A 23,561-nucleotide genomic window follows, 5' to 3' on the forward strand; every position below is an offset into this window, starting at 1 on the left:
ACAGACAGAAAAGGGAAAAGAGAAACATAAAGAAAAAAGGCAGAGAGAGGAGAGAGAGCAAGAGGATGATACAGACAGAAACAGAGTAAGAATGACAGTTGTAGACACACACAAACACAGATATTAAAGAACACATCTCACACACACACACACACACACACACAAACACAGATATATTAAAGAACACATCTCACACACACACACACACACAGATATATTAAAGAACACATCTCACACACACACACACACACAGATATATCAAAGAACACATTTCTCTCACACACACACACACACACACAGATATATTAAAGAACACATCTCACACACACACACACACACACACAGATATATCAAAGAACACATTTCTCACACACACACACACAGATATATTAAAGAACACATCTCACACACACACACACACACACACACACACAGATATATTAAAGAACACATCTCACACACACACACACACACACACACACAAACACAGATATATCAAAGAACACATTTCTCACACACACACACAGATATATTACATTTCTCACACACACACACACACACACACACAGATATATCAAAGAACACATTTCTCACACACACACACACACACACACACACACACACACAGATATATTAAAGAACACATTTCTCACACACACAGATATATCAAAGAACACATTTCTCACACACACACACACACACAGATATATTAAAGAACACATCTCTCTCTCACACACACACACACACACACACACAGATATAAAAGAACAAATCTCACACACACACACACACACACACACAGATATATTAAAGAACACATCACACACACACACACACACACACACACACACACACACCAGACACATCACACACACAGCACACACTCAAACAATCAGTAACACACTCACTTGTTGTCTCCTAATATACTGTGCGGCTCCAACTGAAGTTCCTACAAACAAATAAATACACTGAACATTAGAAAACATAAAACAAACACCATCCGCCCCCCCCTATCCCCTCCCCCCACAAAGAAAAGTGTTACATACCGGTTCATGATGTAGTTCTGTCTCCTTCCTTAGAGGAGGATCAAACTTCACCTGATCAACTGAGTCAAACAAACACATGTACAATTAGAAAAGACAAAAATACATACCTAAATACAGCACACGCACAGACGAGCCTAAACATCACTACCACTCATTTATGTCTAACGTAAAGCCATTTATATTCAGCAGTAAGCTGTGTGACTCTCTGTCTAACATTCGTGGACCTATTTGAGGGTAGAAGCCATAGTTTCAGGACTTTTACAGTGCAACATGTGCACTTAAACTATTAAACTATCAAACTATTCATGTTTTTACTGATGGTTTAGTCCCGGTCAGAGTTTATAGAGAATATTTGGTCTCACAGTAAATACAAACTAGCAGAACTACTGGAACAACACTGACTCTATCTGTAAAAGGCCAGTCTGCGAGTTTACCCACAAGACTTCAACATTTAAAGAAATCAAACGGAAAAGCTCCACCACACTAACTTACTTTGTCTATCTGCTTAATGACTGGTTGCTAAGAGCATCAAAAGCTTAACGTTTTGCCGTTTCGGGCTTTTTCATGCACGAGAGTGTAGGTAACAGGGAGCCATTCGACATTCAGCCTTAGCTGAACATGCTTTGTGAGACAGGCCTCCAGGTCACGCTCACATGCACATACCAAATTAACTCCTCCAAACCAAAAAGTGACACAGGAACACTAGATGAGACTGACCAGACTACAGATACACACAGACACTCACAGTTGATCTCGGACAGAGTCTTTCCATCCCGTGAACTTCTACTTGTTGAGCGAATCCGATGAGGAACAGAAACAGGAGACTGAAAAAACACACACAAACAGTATTTTGCATTGGAAGATGAACTCTTCATTATCAACTTACACCTCATTAATTATATTATATATACTGAGCTCATCACACATTTCCCTGTAACACTGCAAGTCACTGCAGGCATGCAGTAAGGTCACTCAAATATGCAAACTCATCTTCGTATTTGATAACTTAAAAGGTGCAATCTGACCTAATACGGTAATAATAGTTTAATATGTTATTTATTGTGTCACGTAATATTATGTAGTGCAGTTTTTTATCTCTCCTTTGATCAGTTCTCTCACTACAATACCCAGCACGCATTACGCAAATATACACAGATCAGGCATAACATTATGACCACCTCCTTGTTTCTACGCTCATTGTCCATTTTATCAGCTCCACTGATAAATTACAGACTGTAGTCCATCTGTTTCTCTGCATACTTTGTTAGCCCCCTTTTACCCTGTTCTTCAGTGGTCAGGACCCCCATGGACCCTCACAGAGCAGGTACTATTTGGGTAGTGGATCATTCTCAGTACTGCAGTAACACCGATGTGGTGGTGGTAAGTTAGTGTGTGTTGCGCTGGTGTGAGTGGATCAGACACAGCGGTGCTGCTGGGGTTTTTAAACACCTCAGTGTCACTGCTGGACTGAGAATAGTCCACCAACCAAAAATATCCAGCGTTCTGTGACCACCGATGAAGGACTAGAGGATGACCAACACAAACTGTGCAGCAGCAGATGAGCTATCATCTCTGACTACATCTACAAGGTGGACCAACAAGGTAGGAGTGTCTAATAGAGTGGACAGTGAGTGGACACAGTGTTTAAAAACCCCAGCTGCACTGTTGTATCTGATCCACTCAGACCAGCACAGCACACACTAACACACCACCGCCACGTCAGTGTTACTGCAGTGCTGAGAATGATCCACCACCCAAATAGTACCTGCTCTGTTGTAGAACTACAAAGTGCACCTATATAGTAAGTGGAGCTGATAAAATGGACAATGAGCGTAGAAATAAGGAGGTGGTCATAAAGGTTATGCCTGATTGGTGTACAACCATTGGGAATCTTTGTGGTGTCAAGCAATCCTACTGCTAGCTCAGACAATTTAGCTTTAAGCTTGTCCATTTCATCTAATGAATCATTTCTTGCATTTGACTACTCCATTCTCACCACTGTAGTGATGATTTGAATGCCATTATTACAGTTTTACAGTTGCAATAAGATATTCAGCTTACTAGCAGTAACATTAGCTACAGTAACATTTTACCAGAGACACTACTGAGGCAAAGTAGGCATGTTTACAACAGACATAACTATGGTTACTTCTTTCATTTTGGCCGGGATCTACTATCATTCAAGTATTCAAATATGGTACATATATAGTTTTGAAAAAAACAAAAAACAAAAATGAAAAAAAAAAGAAATAAGTCGTGTTTCCTGTTTAAAGGTGGGGTGTTTAAGATTTAGTGGCCTCTAGTGGTGAGGTTGCAGACTGCAACCAACTGATTCCCTATCCCTCACCCCACCCTTTCCAAGCATGGAGTAGAACCTACAGTGGCCATCAGGTTTCCTGCCGCCTGTCTCAGTTTCGTTTTGCTTCTTCGACGATGAGGATTCACCAAGCATGATCCTCCATTTGTCACAATTTGGGTTCCCAGACTTTTCACAACACAAAATGATTCGCCAGCACCGGCAGCAACCACTGATCCTTCTTTTTTCTATGCCTTCCAACCAGTGCTGCAGCGCCACCTAATTCAAGCTGCAGCTTCAGCGTAAAAAGGCAAAAGGTGCTTTCTAAAGCCAGTGTTCGGTTTGGGTTCGGTTTCCGTTCTGGGCTACTGTAGTAACCAGGTGGACCAACATGGCGGCCTCTGTTGGAAGAGGATCCGCTCCTTATGTAGACATGAAGGGCTCATTCTAAGATGACGGAAACACAACGATTTACAGTTATAGGTGATTTTACACTAATGAAAACATGGTTTTGTATGCTACGCTATACTCAGTTTCTGCTAACAGATCCCCCGAAATCTTACACATTGCACCTTTAACTTTCTGTCTGAGTGTGTGAGAGGCTTGATATTGTGGCTTACATTAGGCAAAAAGGCCATATTCAAATGCAAATGATATCCTTCAATCAAAAACATATCAGCCGGAAGTATGTTAAATGATAAATGGTTAAAATGCAAAGTTAAATATGTATGAATAACCTCTTATGCTAGTTTCACACTATAAACAACATGTTAAACCTCACATGCTTTTCTTTCCTATTCATGACAACATAAAATATTTTTTTCATTGGGATATTAGAATACCATTCATTTAAAAGTATGAATATTCAATATGCAAAAAAATGTTAAAACGCCCAGCCCTTGCATGCACAGACACACGTCCAAGTCATACAGGTACCTGAGTGACCACTAGCAGAGTGAATGCCTCACCTTCACTGAGGTCACTGCTAAAGAAACAACCAATAAGACTTCAATATTCCATATCTGAACCCCCTCTTGTGATTCTGCGAAGGCCCAAGGTTGTGCACTTACTTCAGGATCAGGGTCCTCATCATCTATGTCACTGTAGTGGGCATGGTCAGGGTTGCTGGCCTTGTCCAGCAGCTCTATGGCGAGGGTCCGACTCAGGGGCTGCGATACAAATGGGTGCTGAGGGAAACAGAAAGTGGTGCAATTAAACTCAGTGACATGATTAATGCAAACAGGATGTGAGGTCAGTAAGTGTGGCAATTTTACCAGACAATGGCACTCAAAGAGCGGGCGGGGCTATCCTTACCTGGAGGAGTTTTTCAGCTGTCGGTCTCTTTTTGGGGTTTTTCGTCAGCGCCATTTTCACAAAGTGATGGAAGTTACTCGTCCTTGAGTAAAGAAGAGAGGAGACGATTGCTTCTTACAACTTTTCCAACACATTTCACATCCCAGAGGCTTCTAAAAATATGTGTAATACATCAAAGCCTTCTAAAAAAGCATAAGCTGTGATGACTAATTCAGCATATTTCTACTGAATAATTCAGCATATTTCATATATACACACTCACAAACAAGCATGAAAACACTCACCATTTGACTTTATCTTTCAGTTTAGGAGGCTGAAAATTGCTCTTAGTCATGAGGAAAAGGGCTCTAAGGGGTGCAAGAGAATTAATTATTAAAATAAAAACCAAAAAAGTTACTATTTTGTACTTCTCTTTGAGCACTCTGTATGTGCCTTATGTCACTTTAGTGTTAGTTTCAGGACCTTCTTATATTTATATTATATATATATATATATATATATATATATATATATTATTCTATTTTTCTACAATTAGTGTTTATTTTGTTTGCGATTAGTGTTTATACTATGGGGTCTGAGAGTAACGCAATTTCAGTACTCTGTATGTCCTGCACATATTGTAGTATTGACAATAAAGCTGACCTGACTTGAAAAAAAACTATACTAAAAACTAGGGATGTCAAACACATAAAAATTAATTATGAATAAATGCATTACTTTGTGTAGTTAATCACTATTAATAATTTAAAAGTAGTGTAATTTTTATAGCTATTTGAGTGAACAGAACAGATGAACTAATCAGTCAAGCAATCAACAAAGGCTATGAAACCAACGCTAAAAGATCAAAATGTTAAAACGAATGAAGCCAAATTCTATACACATTTACTCCCCAATCTCATTTCCTAACTTTGGCAAGGTAATTGTTCAACCAGCAACCAGTCAGTAAACAGGGCTCTAAGTCAGAAGTGCCCAAACACATATACACAAAAAATACATACAATTTTCAAATTAAAATATGAATTAATTGAGTTATGTATAGTATATATGTATAAATTAGGGTAACTTCCTGGTGGGACAAATCAAATCAACTTTTTCCTGAGGGATGCACTTTAGGGATCCCTGACATAAATTAAGATATACATACCTCATTGGGTGCAGGTCAAACATGGGTGGCTGTAGCTCAGCCAGCTCTATAGCAGTGATGCCCACAGCCCAGATATCACACAGCTGATTATAACCACCCTTTCTTTCTACAGCCGCCACCTCTGGAGCCATCCTGCAGAGAGAAAGAGAGAGAGAGAGAGAGACAGACATATAGAGACAGAGAAACAGAGAGAGATAGAGAGGACAGAAAGAGAGGGAAAAAGAAAGAAGAGAGAGTTGGGGGGGGGGTGAATATGCATTTAGGGTGAGGGTGGCACTGTTTATGTGCAAAACAGAGGAAGGAGACTAAGAAAATTACCAACCTAAAGCAATGTGAACTTGCTAAAGTTTTTTTCTCCCTCCCCCAATAACATTTTCCTGTAGATAGTATTTTTAAGTGAATGAGTCGATATAATGAGCGAACATGGCATTATGAACTGCATGTCATTTACATTTATTTTAAAGAATAGTGTTTAATTTAAAAAATGACATGACATTCATGTTTGTTTTAACTTGTATTAGTAGTGACTGGTAAATATAACATAAGCCCTTTAGAATATAGAACATCATTATACATTTCTGTAATTTGATCAACTTCTTAGCATTTAATCACATATTCATAAACAAATTGTAGTTGCCAGTCCCTCGGTTTAAACCAGGTTCTTACGTAGAGCATGTTTGGGCCATGTACTTCATAAACATGCTTATATCTGGTTCTATCGATCAGTACTACGTTCCATGGCCCATACAAGAAATACTTTTTTATATCAATGGCTTTGAATGTGGCTCAACCTATTAGATTTCAGAACCAGACCCAGCCATTCGATAATTGATTTTAGTCTTGACAGTTAAAAATTAAGCATCAAATACTGACAAATATATAACAGCAGGATTTTACCAATACGGCGTTCCAATGAAAGACTTCCTCTTGGCCAGTGTAGCCGAGATCTGAGCAGATACTCCGAAATCCGCTATGGAGAAAAACAGAGAGAATCAAAAACAATGAAAAATAGCAACATGAACATGAATGAACAACAGCCATACAGGTAAAGTCTTTTTTACTCAGTCTGATTTTTCCTACAGGGCCTTACCCAGCTTCACATAGCCGTTGTCGGTTAGTAGGATATTGGCTCCCTGCAAAAAGACACAACAGCATAAACAAAGTAAAAAGCTGTTCAACCCTAAGTTTGGAACTGGGGTTATTAATCGATTAACCATTAACCGCCAAATACATACATGTTCAACAAAAACCTTCACTTAAAAGGTTACTTAATTTCTGAGAAACAACTGATTTTCAAACAGGTGCGTTTTTACTCAAATTGAGGACAGTGTTTGAACTATATGCATGAGGACGCATGAGCGCAACTTGCTCCATTAGCCTGACTTAACTCTGGGTTTTACAGAACTGACTCTGACGGCAACGCATCAAAGTTGAGCGGAGTTTAACTTCATGCAAATAAGGAGTGAAGTGACGTGCCGATTACCAATAGGAATCAAGCTTTCAGCAGCGTCGTACTGTGAAACGGTACACTCCGTTTTTGGGTTCCTCTATAATTGTTCCTACTAGAGATGGAAAAATGGCAGCAGGGCTTTCGTCGCAAATAGACAGTAATCACAAAGACCAAATCCTGTGTTCCTCACACTGCACAAACACAGGGATTAAATAAAAATACGCACACAAGCGATTTCACACCAGAATTTTTTACATTTTAGAGGGACACATCTGATTTGTGCTTGGCGTCAGCGAAGCTATGGCAACCAGTTAAGAGTTCAGAAACACCCACAGCCGAGGAGCGATCAGCGATTTAGGTGACAAGAGGTGAAAGGGCACTGCTGGTGTGAATGCAGGGTCAAGCTATAGCCTGCAGATGTGTTTGTTAGCTAACAGTTAGCCTATGTAGTTAGTCTTACGACAAAAAGTTTAAGAGCTGCAAGTTACCGACATTGTGTTGATTGGGCTAATAATACGTGGTAAATGTAAGTAAACACTAGAGGTGGGCAATGTGCCAAAAACACAATATCTTGATACGTCAAAAGCTACAATATACGTCTTAATATTTATTTTTATCTAACATTTGTTGAGTTGCAATAGACAAAAAAGGAACAAGTAGTGTCACATTTTTTAAATACCAACAAAAACAACACAAAATATTTTCATTCAACATTTCACATCCTGTGCTGCACCAAATCCAATAAACAGGACTAATTATTTTCTCTTTTTAGTCAAACATACAGGTGGGAGGTGCTGTTTAAGTACAGAATGTATCTACAATATGCTCAGAAAAGCATACTGTGACATATTTAGATGTGATTTACCATGATAACGATAAATATTGTCATACTGTCCAGCTTCAGTAAGTACATTATGTTACTGTCACATCTGTCACACCAGGCTGAGTTTTTCATTCAATAAAGCCTAAAACCTGTTTTCATAGATCATGTGCATGAATTTGTCTAGTAAAATTTGCATCCCCTTCTAAAACAAGGTTTAGTATAGCTTCTAAACTGAATGCAGGTAGAGGGGAGGATATGAGGAAGCCTACCTTAATATCTCTGTGCATCTTGCCCTTGTTATGGAGGTAGTACAAACCCTGAAACACAGGAGAACAGAAGGACGTCACCAGTTTGCTCACACGGAGTTTGATTCAGAGTAGCTGTGAGAGCTTGGGTGTACCTGCAGCGTCTCCCGTGATACATATGCAATCTGGGATTCCAACAGAGGCCCAGTCACTGTTAGAACGAAAGAAAGATGTAAATAACACATAGAAAATATGTATAATATCAATGAAATGTTAGAATTTGTCATAGTAACACCTACCATGATAAATATCCTGCAGTGAGCCTCCTCCACAATATTCCATACTGATCCATAACTTATCCCTCCTAAAACACCAATACAAAAAACAGCAAATCAGCACACAACCTGAGCACACGCCAATCAATCAAAATACAGTTTAAAATTTGCATGCAGACATGAGTCAAACACAAATCTGCAAAACTCATTGATATATTTACGTTTTTAAGCAAAGAGAATTCAAATGTGTCAATGAGAAAACATTTCACATCGTTATAAGACTCAAAATTCATTTAATGTACATTTTACTACTTATAGTTGTATTAGAAACAAATTTCAAGCATTTAGGCATTCATTTATTCAATAACATTAAATATCTTCAACATTATGGAATTATATTATTAGGTGTGCCCAAACTTTTGACTGAAGCTTTACATGCAATTCAGGTGCAGTCGTGTTCAGGCCGTACCTGAGATAGCTGCCAAAGTAAGCAACAATGTTGGAGTGTTTACAATCTTTCATCATAATGATCTCTTGCTGTACCACCGCAAAGTCTTCACCTGCAGAAAAATAGCCAATAAATCAATTAATCAATTAGAATATTCATAAAGTTATTCAATGCAATGGACAGTTTAAAGAAAAATGACTGTTTTGTTTTTTTTTTTTACCCCCTCACACACACACAATCACACTCAAACACAAATAAAACACACACAAACAATAACACATAATAAAACAGTCAAACAGTAACACATACAAACACACAAAAAATACAAGCACATAAAAACATGCACACAAATAAACATATTTTGTCCTATCACTGTGGAGACACATATGCACAAATATGCAAACATTCAAACACACACAAACACAAAAAACACACAAACACACACACACACACACACACTATGCTATCCACTGTAGGGACATTTTGTACCCATTTGAAAAGAAATATATTAGGACTGCACAATACACAGTTAATCATTATCACGATATTGGTATCTGCAATACTGCCATCAGAGAAGGCACTATGCAAATGAGGCCTACAACGAGGCACAGTGTTGTTTACAGTGTACTGTGAGCATCCTGACCAATCACAGCTCCAGATGAGTGTCTGTGAGTGTTCTCATCGCTCATAACCGTCAAATTAATGCAAGTTGGTCTTCAACAATGTTATATTATTGATTCCCCAATGTGTTTTTATTAGTAAAAAGCCTAACCTAAAAAATAAATAAACCTATTTTCACATGCACTTTTCAGTTCTCAGTAGGGATACACAGTGTGTATACGGTATGGACTGGGGAGTGTATGGTATGTTTTGAAAACTTTAGACTTTGACAATTCTTTTTTTTCGTGAGGAAAATGCAGTTTTCCATGATACAGGTCCTTAAAAATATATCAATATGCCATTTTCAATACGTATACACGTTAAACAAGCACGTGTCTTTTCTCCTATATTATAAGGTGTATCTCAATCGCAACACAGTACTGTAGTCACAGTACTGGTGTGTTGTCCATATCACGCAGCCTTAGCAGATAAGCACGTACACAAACCACTATGGAAAGTGTGTGGAGCCCACTGGAAAGAACACAGAGGTAGCGATTGGGCAAGATAACACACTTCGGTCAGCATTAGGTGACCAGCGGCCCTTCTGTGCATGAACGAAGCACGCACCCACACCTGTTTAGCAATATTTAACTGCCTGTGACCGTTCCCCTTATTGCTGATGCGCATACGCACTTTAGTTAAATATTGCACCCCAGAGAGAGCGTGCATGCGCATGCTGTGTCTAAAATAGAGAGGTTTTTGCAATCAGTGCCAAAACTTTGATGGATGAAGTGATGGATGGGTGGTCAGATAAACTGATGCACAGACAAATGGACGGACATACAGACGAAGATGTTTACCTGGTTCCAGTTTAATGACTTTGATGGCGGCCAGCTCTCCTGTGTTGACATTGCGCGCCTGAGGGAAAAGGGAGAGATAAAAAGGCTGATTAATGGCAAGAAATTTAAAGGAACCGTCTCACTTCACAGTCAGTGGTCAGCTTGTAAGGCCAATCAGGGAACAGGCAAATATCTATTTCCACCTCTTATCAAGACAAGTTTAGCACCCACAGTTTGCTTATTTAGTCTTATAATAGAGCTACAAGGCTAATGTAGCTAAGTAATCTCTAACAGCCTTGTTTATGTTGTTTGTGACACTATATTTCTAACATACTGTTACCTATAAACAAGTCAAAACATATTTATCATCATTACTCAGTACAACTTGTATAATCGAAATTAACTGTCGTTCTTCAGACCTTCTGGTGCAACACATAATACAGGACTGCACAGAGTGCAGATACACAACAGTGTGAAACGAGTGCAGAGCATGTGATTAATACACCAAACAATAAATATACACCACAACAAAACAATATATACAAATGGCCATCATACACACACACACACACACACACGTATGTGTATTAGTGTCACTGCTGGACTGAGAACAGTCCACCAACCAAAAATATGCAGCGTCTTGTGACCACTGATGAAGGACTGGAGGATGACCACTGGAGGATGACCACTAACACCACCATGTCAGTGTCACTGTAGTGCTGAGAATGATCCAACACCCGAATAATTAGTGTTGCACCGATACCAATACTGTAACGGAGTAGAGGTATCGGTGACGGGATACCGATACCTGTGACTAACACTATAAAGCAGCATCTGATGTGTGCATGCGCGCCAGTGGACAGAACTTAACAACTTGACCGTGGTGTGGGACGACAAGCAGCAGTAAATATGCTTGCGGCAGAATCTGTAACGGCATTAAACTAACGCAGCCGCTTATCTGAACGGCTGAGCTGCTTCTTTCAGTAATCACTCGTCTGCCGCTGTGTGGTCATTTACAGTCTGAGTTAATGTTATTAAGAGCGGAACGAAGCACCAGACTCCCAGCATAAAGACCACATTTAGCCTTGATTTAGCCTTTAGCATAGCACCCCACTAGCCAGGCCTGTGTGTCCACTAACCCCGCCTGCGTTCGCCGTCCGTCAGTCAGCTGTATCGCTCAGCAGCATGGTCTCACGGCCTGTCGTTTCAACCAGCCAAAAAAAACACTGAAAGTCGCTGATACTGACAGCGTGAACGCGATCGGGCTGCGATACGATTATAAAACGATTATCGATGCATCTCGATGCATCTTTTTTCTCTATACATGATTTCTATCTTCCTACTGTCTGAGGACTTGGTAGTTTTAAAGCAAAGTATTTGTAATGATCCATAATGTAAACGCATTACGGGTCATTACAAATACTTTGCTTTAATTATCTAAAATATCTTTTATTAATAAATCAAATGGAAGTGATGTGGCAAGTGAACTAGAAGGCTCTCATTCAGAGACGCTGCTGCCACTCATCTGCGATAAAATGCGCTGTTGCCCTGAAATAAGATCCAGTGGCAATGGGTGTCCACGCAGTACGTTACAGCCACCCTTTTGGTCTCGTTGTAGAGAGTGGGGGGTATTTTCGAGACTGGACACTGAATCTCGGCTCCAAAGTGTGCAGCATAACGCGAAAGCCCTGGTTCTCAACGACTGAGAACAGACAGCAGACAGCAGGTCACATAGCCCCGAAGTCTGGCCTCGTCAGTAGCGAACGAAAAAACAGATTAAGATGAACATTTGGAGGACTTATTCGCATTTATAAGCAGCGCGGTTGGTTAAATCTGCTGAGAGACTGTCTTTCTCTAAAAAGTTGCGAAAATGAACTCGCTTCTCTTTCGTATTTTCCCGTTCCACCTTAAATGGTGCAGCAGTTACATTCTAAGGCAGAATTTAAGGTGGAACGGGAAAATTAGAACGAGAAACTGGCGAATGAGAAGCGACTTCAGCCTCGTAAAACAGCCGCATGCTGAGACATTTTACAAGAAACTCTTCTAGTTTTGAAGTTTTCTGACGGAGATGGGAGGAAAGCGGCTAAAGCTAAAGCTTAAAGCAGAGCGAAGTAAATCTGCGCTCTTGTGTATATTTTTAGCCCATACTAGGACATTATCACACACTGAGACCTACTGGGCATTAAATGTTGTGGCTCCCAAGGTGGTTTGACTTCGTTGAAAGGCAAAATGGCTCTTCTTATCATTTGTGTTGTGACTCCTGATCTAACCTGGCTTTTAATGCAGAGGGAGCCGGTCGGATTTCTCGCTCATCCAGTAGTGTTTTTGTTATGTGCCGCCACAGACTGTCCGGGCGCTGCACTTACCCACTTCCAGTTCAGCCTTTTGCGTTCCGTCAACATTATGTTATAAATTAAATATTTAGAAAATCGATTTTTGACATTGAATGAATCGATTCAGAATCGTTCACGTCCGCATTGCGATGCATCTAAGAATCGAGTTTTTCCCGCACCCCTAATATACACGTTATATATATATATATATATATATATATATATATATATATATATATATATATATATAAATAAAATACTTATGCCATATCATCTATTCCTAGTCTCTCAGTCTCTCTTTTCCCAGTCCAAGTATGGATGCCCTCTCTGTGTTAGCAGATGGATATTCTGTGATATTTTGCAGATCTATACTGGGAGATGGTCTCTTTATGTCACACACATACACACTCATAGACACAAAGGCTTCTTCTGTAAGGCCTTCACTGAGAGACATCTGTCTAACACAACAGCAGATCTGATGATGTCATCACAGAGAAGAGAGAGATGGAAGAAAAAAGGGAGTTTAGCACTGAGAATATAAAAAAGATACACAATCATGTCTGCTACCAGATAAGAAAGATAAAATCCAGCTCAAAATGCAATCAATGCAACAGCCATTTATTCTTATGTATTCTAGACTGTTCCTACATTATTTTACCATTTTTTCTGAACAAGCATTTTCATTTTTACAAGTACAGTACTGTGCTAAAGCTAGAGAGTACCCTTCATTTATTTCATTTCCAATCAAAACAGATTAATTCCAAGTTTTTAATTTTTCAGCGTCAGGAAAATATACATTATTGCAGAAAACTGCACATAATAACAAACATTTTTGGTGTTTAATGTGTCCACAGCTTTTCATCTTTTCAGGAGACTCGCTTTCAGTTTTTCTACAAGGTCTCCAGGGATGATTTTTCACACATCCAAAGTTCAGTCTCAGAATTTGGCTGCATTTCTGCTTCTCACAATCCAAATAATCAATCAATTTTCAAGCCATCATTCAACAAACGCCAAAGTGTCTATCTAACAATTGCTAAATGAAAAACAGTGCTGCTAAACAGGAGAGAGGAGCTTAGCTAGTTTAGTTAAAGCTTGTGCGTTACTTTCACGTTTCCTAAATCGAGAGCAGCCCCAGTGTCACTTTTTTGCTCTTTGCAAAGGATCTTATTTGCGCTTAAAGTGTTTGTTTTGTTTTTCGTCTTGTGTGGAGCTGCATCTCCGAAAGCAGCACAAACTGACACATCATCATTTTGAAATACCACTTAAACACCAACATTTTTAAGTACTGTTGTCATTTTTAAATGCCGGAGAATACCTCATTTCCGTTATACCACCCAACACTAATAAGGTCATAGTGGATCTTTCCTTTTGCTTGTTAAACTTGCTTAATCGTTTGAGGTCGATGAACTCGTCAGTGCAAATGAGATGTTTCTTGGTGTTTCTATTAATATCTTTGTAATAATACCGAGCAAAAATACAATTCAAACAGCTCCTGAACCTGTACAGTCTGCCCTTTCCATTCCATCTTATCACAGGATTGCTGGTCACTCACATCTAGAGTTATGAGCCAATTAAGACAAGCTGAGACAAATGCTGTGTGGATTCATGCGTCCGTCTATATTTTGCGCTGAACTGACCAATGGACACTCAGAAAATCACTAAGGCCTTACCCCTCACGTCGAAAACTCTGCCTTGGACACAGATGTGAAATGCCGCTGCAGTGGATTTGGAAAATGGCAATGCAGAGAATATTTATCTACTATTCTAATCATATAACCCCATTTTCAAAAAAGTTGGGACGCTGTGCAAAATGTGAATAAAAACAAAATGCAATGACATGCAAATCATTTTAACGCTATATTCCACTAAAAACAGTACAAACACAACAAATAAAATGTTGAAACTGAGAAATTGTATTGTTTTTTGAAAAATATATGCCCATTATGAATTTGATGCCAACAACGCGTTCCAAAAACGTTGCGGGCAACAAAAAAAACAAAAGGCTGATAAAGTTATGTAATGCTAAAAAAACACCTAGTGGTTAATTGGCAACAGGTCAGTAACATGACTGAGTATAAAAAAGCATCACAGAGAGGCTGAGTCTTCCAGAAGTAAAGACGAGGAGGAGTTCACCACTCTGTGAAAGACTGCACGATCAAATAGTGAAACAATTCAAGAATAATGTTTCTCAACATAAAATCCCAAAGAACTTTTGCTTTTCATCGTCTACGGTACATAATATCATTAAAAGATTCAGAGAATCTGGAGAAATCTCTGTATGCAAGAGACAAGGCCAAAAACCAGTATTTGCTGGCCATGATCTTTGGGCCCTCAGACAGCACTGCATTAAAAACACATGATTCTGTAGTGGAAATCACTGCATGAGCTCAGAAACACTTCTGAAAACCACTGTCTGTGAAAACAGTTCATCGCTGAATCCACAAGTGCAAGTAAAACTCTAAAACGCAAAGAAGAAACCAAATATAAACAGGATCCAGAAATGCTGCTGCCTTCTCTGGGCCTGAGCTCATTTAAAATGGACTGAGGGGAAGTGGAAAAGTGTCCTGTGGTCCAACGAATCAACACTTGAAATTCTTTTTGGAAATCATAGACACTGTTCTCCGAGCTAAAGACCACGCAACTTGGTATCAGTGCACAGTTCAAAAGCCAGTATTTATGATGGTATAGGGGGGCATTAGTGCACATCTGTGAAGGCACCATTAATGCTGAACAATATATACATACAAAACGATATATCCACTACAAAACTACAGCAGTCGGTCTCCTCAGTTCCCAAACGCTTACAGAGTGTTGTTAAATGAAGTGGTGATGAAACACAGTTGTAAATATGTTCCCTCCCAACTTTTTTGGAACATGTTGTTGGTATTATATTTAAAATGGGCACATATTTTTCAAAAAAACAATCAAATTTCTCAGTTTCAACGTCTGATTTGATGTCTTTACAGGATTTTGCTTTAAAAATAATGTTTACATGATTTGCATATCATTGCATTCTATTTTTATTTACATTCTGCACAGCGTCCCAACTTTTTGGGAAATGGAGCTGCACATTCTACTACTTTGTGAACCTAAGACTTTGGTAAACCCATTTCAAACACCAAAAGAATTTGTTTACTTTAGTAAAGCTATGTTTTCACAAGCAATATTAACAATTTCTACAACCGGATATCATTCTTTCACCTTTCGGGCCCAATTATCTCGTCGCACAGTGTTTCAGGTCAAAAGGGCCTCATTAGAGAGAGAGCTGAAATTGTTCAGAACATTTTGATACATAACGTGGGTATCATGTTGTATTCAAGTGCCTTTAAAGGCCCATTTAAGAATATATACAAAAATCAAGAAAATGCACCCCAGAGGGTTAAAGTGTAATGCATTTCTACAGTAGCAGCAGTAGCGTGAGGAACTTTTACACAGTGGGCCTAACAGCGGATGAGAGGATGATGGGTACTGTTCTCCGCCAGGTACCTTCAGCAATTCCACAAAAATACACCAATAATAAATGCTGGCGGTATATTACAGAATTACAAAATACCACTTTTACAGAATAAGCCCAGCATGACTCTGTCCATCAACTCAAGAGCTTAGTGACAAAGCAGAGCTGCAATAAAACATGCAACAATCCATCTCTGTTAGTGCATGCAAGTGTCAGTGGGCCAGGTTTCAGGTTGAGTTTAGCAGTACTAGTGGGGCCTGGCTGGGTCTGGTCTCATTAGGGTACAGGTTGGGCTTCAATTTCGTTCCCGTGCAGACCTCCAGTCTCCATGTGCTATAGCATTTTGGGCATGTGCCCCTCACACGGCAAGTAAAAACAGGCTTTAGTCCAAATGAGAAACAAGAACACCAGAAAACTACGTGCATACACGCACGGCACCACTTATCTGGAACACTAAAATAATACTGATGTCAAAACGAGAATAGGAAAATATTAGTGAATAATGCGCACACACACACACACACATGCACATACACATTCTCTCACACACTAGTGAGGCATTTCTCTCCTCTGTGGTATAAACAAATCCAGTAACTGCCCCTCCATGCTCTTAAATTTACAAAGGCTTTGTTCTCATCTACATAATCAAACACAAAATTACATACCAAACTCGATCAATATGATTATTTAGTTCAGTTCTAGAGAAAAGGACAATTCCTAGTACTGTTTTTTGCCATGTAACATCTATTAGGCAACAGCTCAGCATGGGCCGAAATCTAAGCCAGGCTACTATGCGTGTCTACAACTGGCTTCACTTAGGCTCACATTTACTTTCTATCGACTACAAATGGATTACAGCTGAAATTCGGTCTGAGTGAACTGGCCTTCAGCTCTTTCTGACCCCAACTCTTCTCGCCGCCACGTCACCGTCCACTTTATCAGAAATCCCTACCTTACAGGTGTACAGTTACAGCCTGCAGCTCCATCTGCCGCTGCACAATTTATCAGTTCCCCTTTACCGCATTCATCATTGATCAGTTTCTGACCTCCTTATTTGGGTGGCAGACCACTCTCAGCAACTACACTAACACAGATGCTGAGATTCTGCTATTCAGTGGAAGGTTGGAAGGAAACCCTCACAGAGAGCTTATTCAGCATCACTGGCCAAATGTGTTGGTATTTAACATTTACTAAAGGAGCAGACTGTGTTTTTTATAAACGGCTGCCTGCTGAACCACATGGCAAACATAGTCACTAACCACAAAACTTCAGGAAGAGGGAACAATCAGAAACAAACAGGATGGACAGAGAACCAACTCTGCACACACACGTGTGCAGACAAACACACACACATGCAAGTTCACGTCCTCAAGTCTAGCTGTTTCCCGTCCTCACAGGAAGTCCAACATACTCACTTTTCCCAAAGACCCAGTTTCCCAAAAGCATCTCAGTGTAAAGACTGTTTTAACCGGTAGAGAGAGTGTTCCGTGTAATGCTCGCTCACCCATTTAAAGGGCCCACATCATGAAAAACTGAATTTCTCTTCACTTTTTTTTTATTAAAGTAATTTGTACACATTGTTACCATCACATCACAGTCCATACGGTCCAGACGCAAAAACAGCTTGTTTTGGATTCACCGTTTCTGTGATGTCATATGAACTAGCTATTTTTACATATATCCACCTATTCAGTGGTTTAGCCCCACCCATTCATACTGAAGTTATAAGGAGCATTTCAGCTCTGAGTGTTTTTACAATGAGGCACAATGCACAGCAGCCAGTCAGAACAGAGCTCATTTACATATATCAGTCCTGGAGGCACCACTTTTTGGTATACGAAACAGCACAACTGATGTAAGTGGACCTAACCCCCAAGCAGACACACACGCCTTGCTCCCTTTCACACACACAGGCCTTGGTTGTCGCCATCTGCCACTACACACTCAGAGTGCATTGTGTCCCCCACAGTCACAGCAGACTCTCCACGGCCCCTCGTTTCACCTCAACACATGAACGGACATGTGCATGAATGCGACAGCCTGGCATTAAAGGAGGAGTTCAGCACAAATGTCGTCAAGAAAAGTCTGGTGTCTGAAGTTTCTTTAATTCTGCACTGAAACTACGAGGCTAACGTAGCATCGTGCTAACAGCATGCTTAAATCATCACATGCTTGTCTTACACTGGGAGTTGTTCTGTTATCTCTAATAGGCTTGCTTATGTGGTTTCTGTCTCTGTCTGACACACTGCTATAAAAACGGACATAACTACCATGATTCTGAGCTTAATTTCTTTATAGCCAAATTGAGTTATGGTCAACTTTTATTAGCCCTAAGCTTTTAGTTTCTTCTGTTAAATGAACACATGAGACACTCAAACTCATCTCCAGTACTTTCCATTAGCTTAATTTGCAATATGAATAACATTAATTGCTCTTTAATGAGAAAATCAGTTCTTGAAATAACATGAATCAAATAAAGCACTAAAAAAATAAGGCTACGTTCACATTACCAGGTTCAAGTGGCACAAATCTGATTTTTTGCCCTAATGTGACTCAGATCTGATGTTTTCAGAGCTGTGTGGACACAAATCAGATTTTTTCAAATCCAACCTGAGCCACTTTCAGATGTGGTCCTAGATCAGATACGTATCCGATTCATGGCCATGCGACCTTAATGTGATGCTCAGATCGGAATTCGTGTGTTTTTTTTCCACTGCGCGTGCGCCATCATTCAGCGTTACCATGGCAGCAGCGCCGAACAGAAGTTAGAAACCTGTAAATGGTGGAAAAGCAACACATCTCACCTTTTTCTCCTTCGTCTCACTCTAATAATGAACAGCTGAGAGCTGATCAGAGTTAATTATCTTCTCAGCGAAGCTCGTTCTGCTCGTTAGTTTGTGCTGATGATGCACGTGATTCGTTCACGTGACATTACTGAGCAGGAAGTGCGCATGCGGGTCATTTCAGGACGCCGGTTCGTTCACATAAATGACAGATTTGAATCGCTTACCTAAACGAGAGTGAATCATCGTGTCTGAGAGATCGGATCTGAGAAAAAAAAAATCAGATTTAAGCAATGAAGCTTGTAATGGAACGTAGCCTAAGAGGCAACTGGCAACTTGGCACGATGACTCATGTATAATTATGCTACAACATCTTTGTGCAAGTGCAGCAGCAGCATTCAAATACAGCACTAAGTGCACTTAACTGACTCATGTTATTTACATAAAAGAACTGCAACACAGATCAGCCATAATAAAAGTAATAAACTGACCAGTTACTGATAACGAGTTTGGAGCAAAAAAACTCTGAAGTGCACTCCTATAAGTATACTATGCAAAATACTTCAGTCCATTTTTATAGATTACAGTATAAAGTACAGTATCAGAAACCACACAAGCAACCTATTTGAAATTTAGTAGATTTTTACTGATTCTTTTAAATTTCTACCGAATTAAATAACTGACCTGTAAATAAAGTCATTCAGAGTGGTCTGTTGTGACATGAAATGCTGCATTTTAGAGAAAACCACCAAGTCAGAATTGTTAACAGTGGTGGACGTCTCTGAAAGCTCCCTCACAGAAAGTTCTTACATGAAATGGTTATGAATACACCGCCCGATGTCTGAAACAATGTTTTACGACAGTTTTTGGACTAAAAGATAACTTTCATGGCAGACGGATACATTAAGGGCCAAAAATTCCCCAAGGAAAACGTACTTTTTCAGACTTATCACTATTTTAACATCTTCAGAGTTACATATAAGTACTCAGAAGACACTTGGAGGTTCACTGGTGGTTTAACGGCTATATATGCAATGTTGAACTCCCCTGGTTCCTACCACCACCACTGTAACTCTGAGGCAAGCGTGTGACGACTGAGGCATGCAGTTCTCAGATTGTGATGTTGCATTACATCATTAAATTATCACTTCAGCACACCCTCTGAGTGCCAGGGAAGTGATGACAAAGCCTATGACCCACGGTCATAAAACCACAGAGGGTTATAAAAGCAGTGCTGTCACAGCGATGCACACCCTCTCAGTAGTGTAGTCTAGAGAAGTGAGACTGCATATTCACAGCCCACGATATGGGTCATAATAACAACACTGCCACCAGGCTTGGTCAAAATACTCTGGAAAAGAAGAGATGGCTGAATCCTGAATACGCTGTCTGAAATGTACTCAGTATTCTGTCACAATATGTAAATAACATATTCAGAATATATTTACAGAATAAATTTATCTTGGTAAAGCAGATAGGATTTTTTTTTACTTGATTCATACAGTTCCTCGCTATAACTGGTTAGCAGCTTTCTTCATGTATTTTTCCTATTAACATATTTCATGAAAAATTCCTTATCATTTAAAAAACCTTATATTTTTCCTCTCTCACTGCCTGCTTCAGTTGACTGCTGCTCCCACAGTACTCCAAGCAGGAGTCATCATAACACTGATGCTAAACTTATCACTTACAAACATGTCCACTACTTAGATGTTAATTAGTTTGATCATTCCTTTAAAAGAGCTCAGTAGCACTGAGATTATTAACTGATCATCTCATTGATTTGTCAGTCTACTCAGGCTTTAGCAGAGCTCAGTAACACTGAGATTAATAACTGATCATCACATTGATTTATCAGTCCACTCAGGCTTTAGCAGAGCTCAGTAACACTGAGATTAATAACCGATCATCACATTGGACTGAAACTTCTGTATTCCCAATATTTGTATTCCGTTACATCCCAAAGCTGACTGTCACCTACCACTTCATCTCTCAGTACATCAGTTTCAGGCATGGTTTGTAGTAAGATATACTGGAAGCCTGGTCATCCAGGGTCATAAAGCAAGTGTCCCCCTCATCGTCACTACAATCTGCACTCACAACACAGTAGTGCCATAGAACAGGTTTGTTAGAAGAATACCAGGGTCATAAAACCAAGTGTCTCTCATCACCATCACAACCACAACCTCAACCTCAACCTCAACCTCAACCACAACCACACAGTACAGCAGATACCAGAGAACTGGTTGCAATGAGAGTGAACTCAAATTCCATGATGTAAGTCCTAAAAGCAGCAGTGCCTCTGAAGCCAGCTCCTTGTTTGAATTTTCCCGTTCCACCTTAAACAGTGAAGCAGTTAACTGCTGCACATTTAAGGTGGAACGGGAAAATTCGAGCAAGAAGCTGGCGAATAAGAAGAATAAGCTGACTTCAGCCTCGTCAGGGAACAGGGCTGACCCCACAACTCATCCCGTCCCCTTCTTGTTGTGTCCCAGCACTGTCCGACACCTTCACAACCCCATCCAGCACTTCTGTCCCCGAACACCAAGCGGGCCGCTCCCGTTTGTTTTTATCCCGCTGCTAGCGGCTAGGCTAAGCTACGCTAGGCTAAGCTAAGTCAAGTCAAGCCGAGCCACCTTGTAGACATCTCCGTAGGTCCCGCTGCCGATCCGCTGGATGAGCTCGAAGTCCTCCTGCGGGTTTCGCCTCGACAGGTCCAGGCTGGAGTTCATGGCGGCGGCGGCTCAGGGCGCTTCTGCCCGCGCCGTGTCGGAGAAACACCGAACCTAGTGACAAACACTGTGCGCCGTTCAACGAGTCAGGGACCAGCCGAGCTTCGGAGTCGACTCCCTTCAACAACTCGGCTCAGCCGAGTCATTGAATAGAGATACACGAATGCTAACTGATTTACTACCCTGTAGATCAGTGGCCAGCGGTCACGATTGGTTGGCACCGCAGGGATTCCCAATAGTTATATGGTGTACTTGCATAATGCATTCTGGTCATTGTAGTGAGAGAACACTGATGAACAGAAATATGAAGATGATATAAATGTGTGTATAAAATTGTGTCAAACCAACGAGGCTGAGGATATGATGCTGCGCTAGCGCTACACATAAAGGTCCAATCTTGCACATCTGGACACTCCACACCTAGACACTTTATTTCAGTACCAATATATGCACATATTTATTCAGTATTGTCATTATATGCCGTTACCTGCGCCTCCTTGTACAGTCATTATTGCACTGCCTTTTTCATCTCAGGTTATAGATCTTATTGCAGATTTTTGTATATTTCTATTTGTATATATGCCTGTAGATAGGATTTTTTTGTATTTATTCTTCTTTTTATATTGTTTGACCCTTATTATTATAACTGTCCTGTGTTGTGCGATTGCTACTGGCTGCTAAATTTCCTTCGGGATCAATAAAGTATCTATCTATCTATCTATCTATCTATCTATCTATCTAATGGTCCCCTTATCACAACACCCTCCCTACATTAGAAAATCTGGATCAGAATATAAAACACTATCATAAGGAACAGAATTTGTGATGGTAGTAAATGATTTCAGACACTGCGTAATACAGGTTTGCTCATTACTATGCAACAGCAGATTCCATCACATAAACACTATGAACATCCTGTAACAGGTCTGAAGAGAGCTCTGTGGAGACACTGCCACTGTAGCCAAGTCCGATAATTCTACTCGGAGAAGTTGCATGTGAATCTTCAAACCAAACATTGAGTGCATTATGGGTATCCCCTGTTCCCTATGGTACATTAGTTGTACACTATTTGTTGGGGTGCAATGTGGGACTGTTTGATTGCACTGGATCTATGTTTTCAGACACCACTACAAAATGGCAGAACCCCAAAACTGTGCACTGTATAGAGAACAGGGCACTGTTACAGACACAGCTTTTGTTTTAGGCCACACACCATCGGTAGATTAATTATAGCGAATAGATTTTAATCTATATACTTTACAATATATACACTGTGGTTGAGGATTAGTTTAAGAGTCTATATTTATATTTTATACCACAGACTGTGGTCCCTGGGGGTGTTTCTCAAACTGGATTTCTCAATTAGCCACATAACATAAGCCCATAATTGAGGATTGTCCAAAGTGTGTCCTTAAGCTCTTTCCCTAGGGGACAGGCTTGACTTTGGGCTTAAGTTATCTGGCTAAACTGAGAAATCCTGTTCTGTGGAATTTCCACACCACTCGGGCAGAGCTGGCTAATTAGCTGATTAGCTTGACTGTGTTACAGCAGGGAAAACACGTAGGTGTAAGACAGGGTGCACTCCGAGTTTGGAAACCTGACATATAAAGTATACATTTATATTTATATGTATATTTTATGTTTTTAAAAGTACGTATTTCTATGCAGTCTATAAACTATACATTAATAACGTTTGAAGGTAACCTAATAAATTCACAACATGAAAGGATAACATAAGGTGAGGTCAGGTAAAGCTGGTCATCCCACCCTCCCTGTATA

General features: G+C 40.0%; 1 protein-coding gene across 3 annotated transcripts in view; it reads right to left on the bottom strand.

The window, feature by feature from the left end:
* The window catches only part of map4k3b (mitogen-activated protein kinase kinase kinase kinase 3b), a 44,799-nt gene extending 22,936 nt beyond the window's left edge, over positions 1–21,863 (bottom strand). For all 3 annotated transcript variants that reach the window (XM_036594157.1, XM_036594158.1, XM_036594156.1), the window contains exons 1-15: positions 21,687–21,863; positions 10,502–10,559; positions 9,063–9,153; positions 8,618–8,682; positions 8,474–8,529; positions 8,343–8,390; positions 6,891–6,933; positions 6,698–6,770; positions 5,801–5,932; positions 4,941–5,003; positions 4,657–4,738; positions 4,413–4,529; positions 1,792–1,870; positions 1,047–1,105; positions 909–949 (exon numbers count right to left, since the gene is read on the bottom strand). In XM_036594157.1, the coding sequence (XP_036450050.1) occupies positions 909–949; positions 1,047–1,105; positions 1,792–1,870; positions 4,413–4,529; positions 4,657–4,738; positions 4,941–5,003; positions 5,801–5,932; positions 6,698–6,770; positions 6,891–6,933; positions 8,343–8,390; positions 8,474–8,529; positions 8,618–8,682; positions 9,063–9,153; positions 10,502–10,559; positions 21,687–21,782 (1,103 nt within the window). In that variant the 5' untranslated portion in view covers positions 21,783–21,863. The remainder of the gene's footprint in view (positions 1–908; positions 950–1,046; positions 1,106–1,791; positions 1,871–4,412; positions 4,530–4,656; positions 4,739–4,940; positions 5,004–5,800; positions 5,933–6,697; positions 6,771–6,890; positions 6,934–8,342; positions 8,391–8,473; positions 8,530–8,617; positions 8,683–9,062; positions 9,154–10,501; positions 10,560–21,686) is intronic.
* Positions 21,864–23,561: the final 1,698 nt, after the last annotated feature.

The sequence above is a fragment of the Colossoma macropomum genome, unplaced genomic scaffold (assembly GCF_904425465.1).
Source record: "Colossoma macropomum unplaced genomic scaffold, Colossoma_macropomum, whole genome shotgun sequence".
Lineage (NCBI taxonomy): Eukaryota > Metazoa > Chordata > Actinopteri > Characiformes > Serrasalmidae > Colossoma > Colossoma macropomum.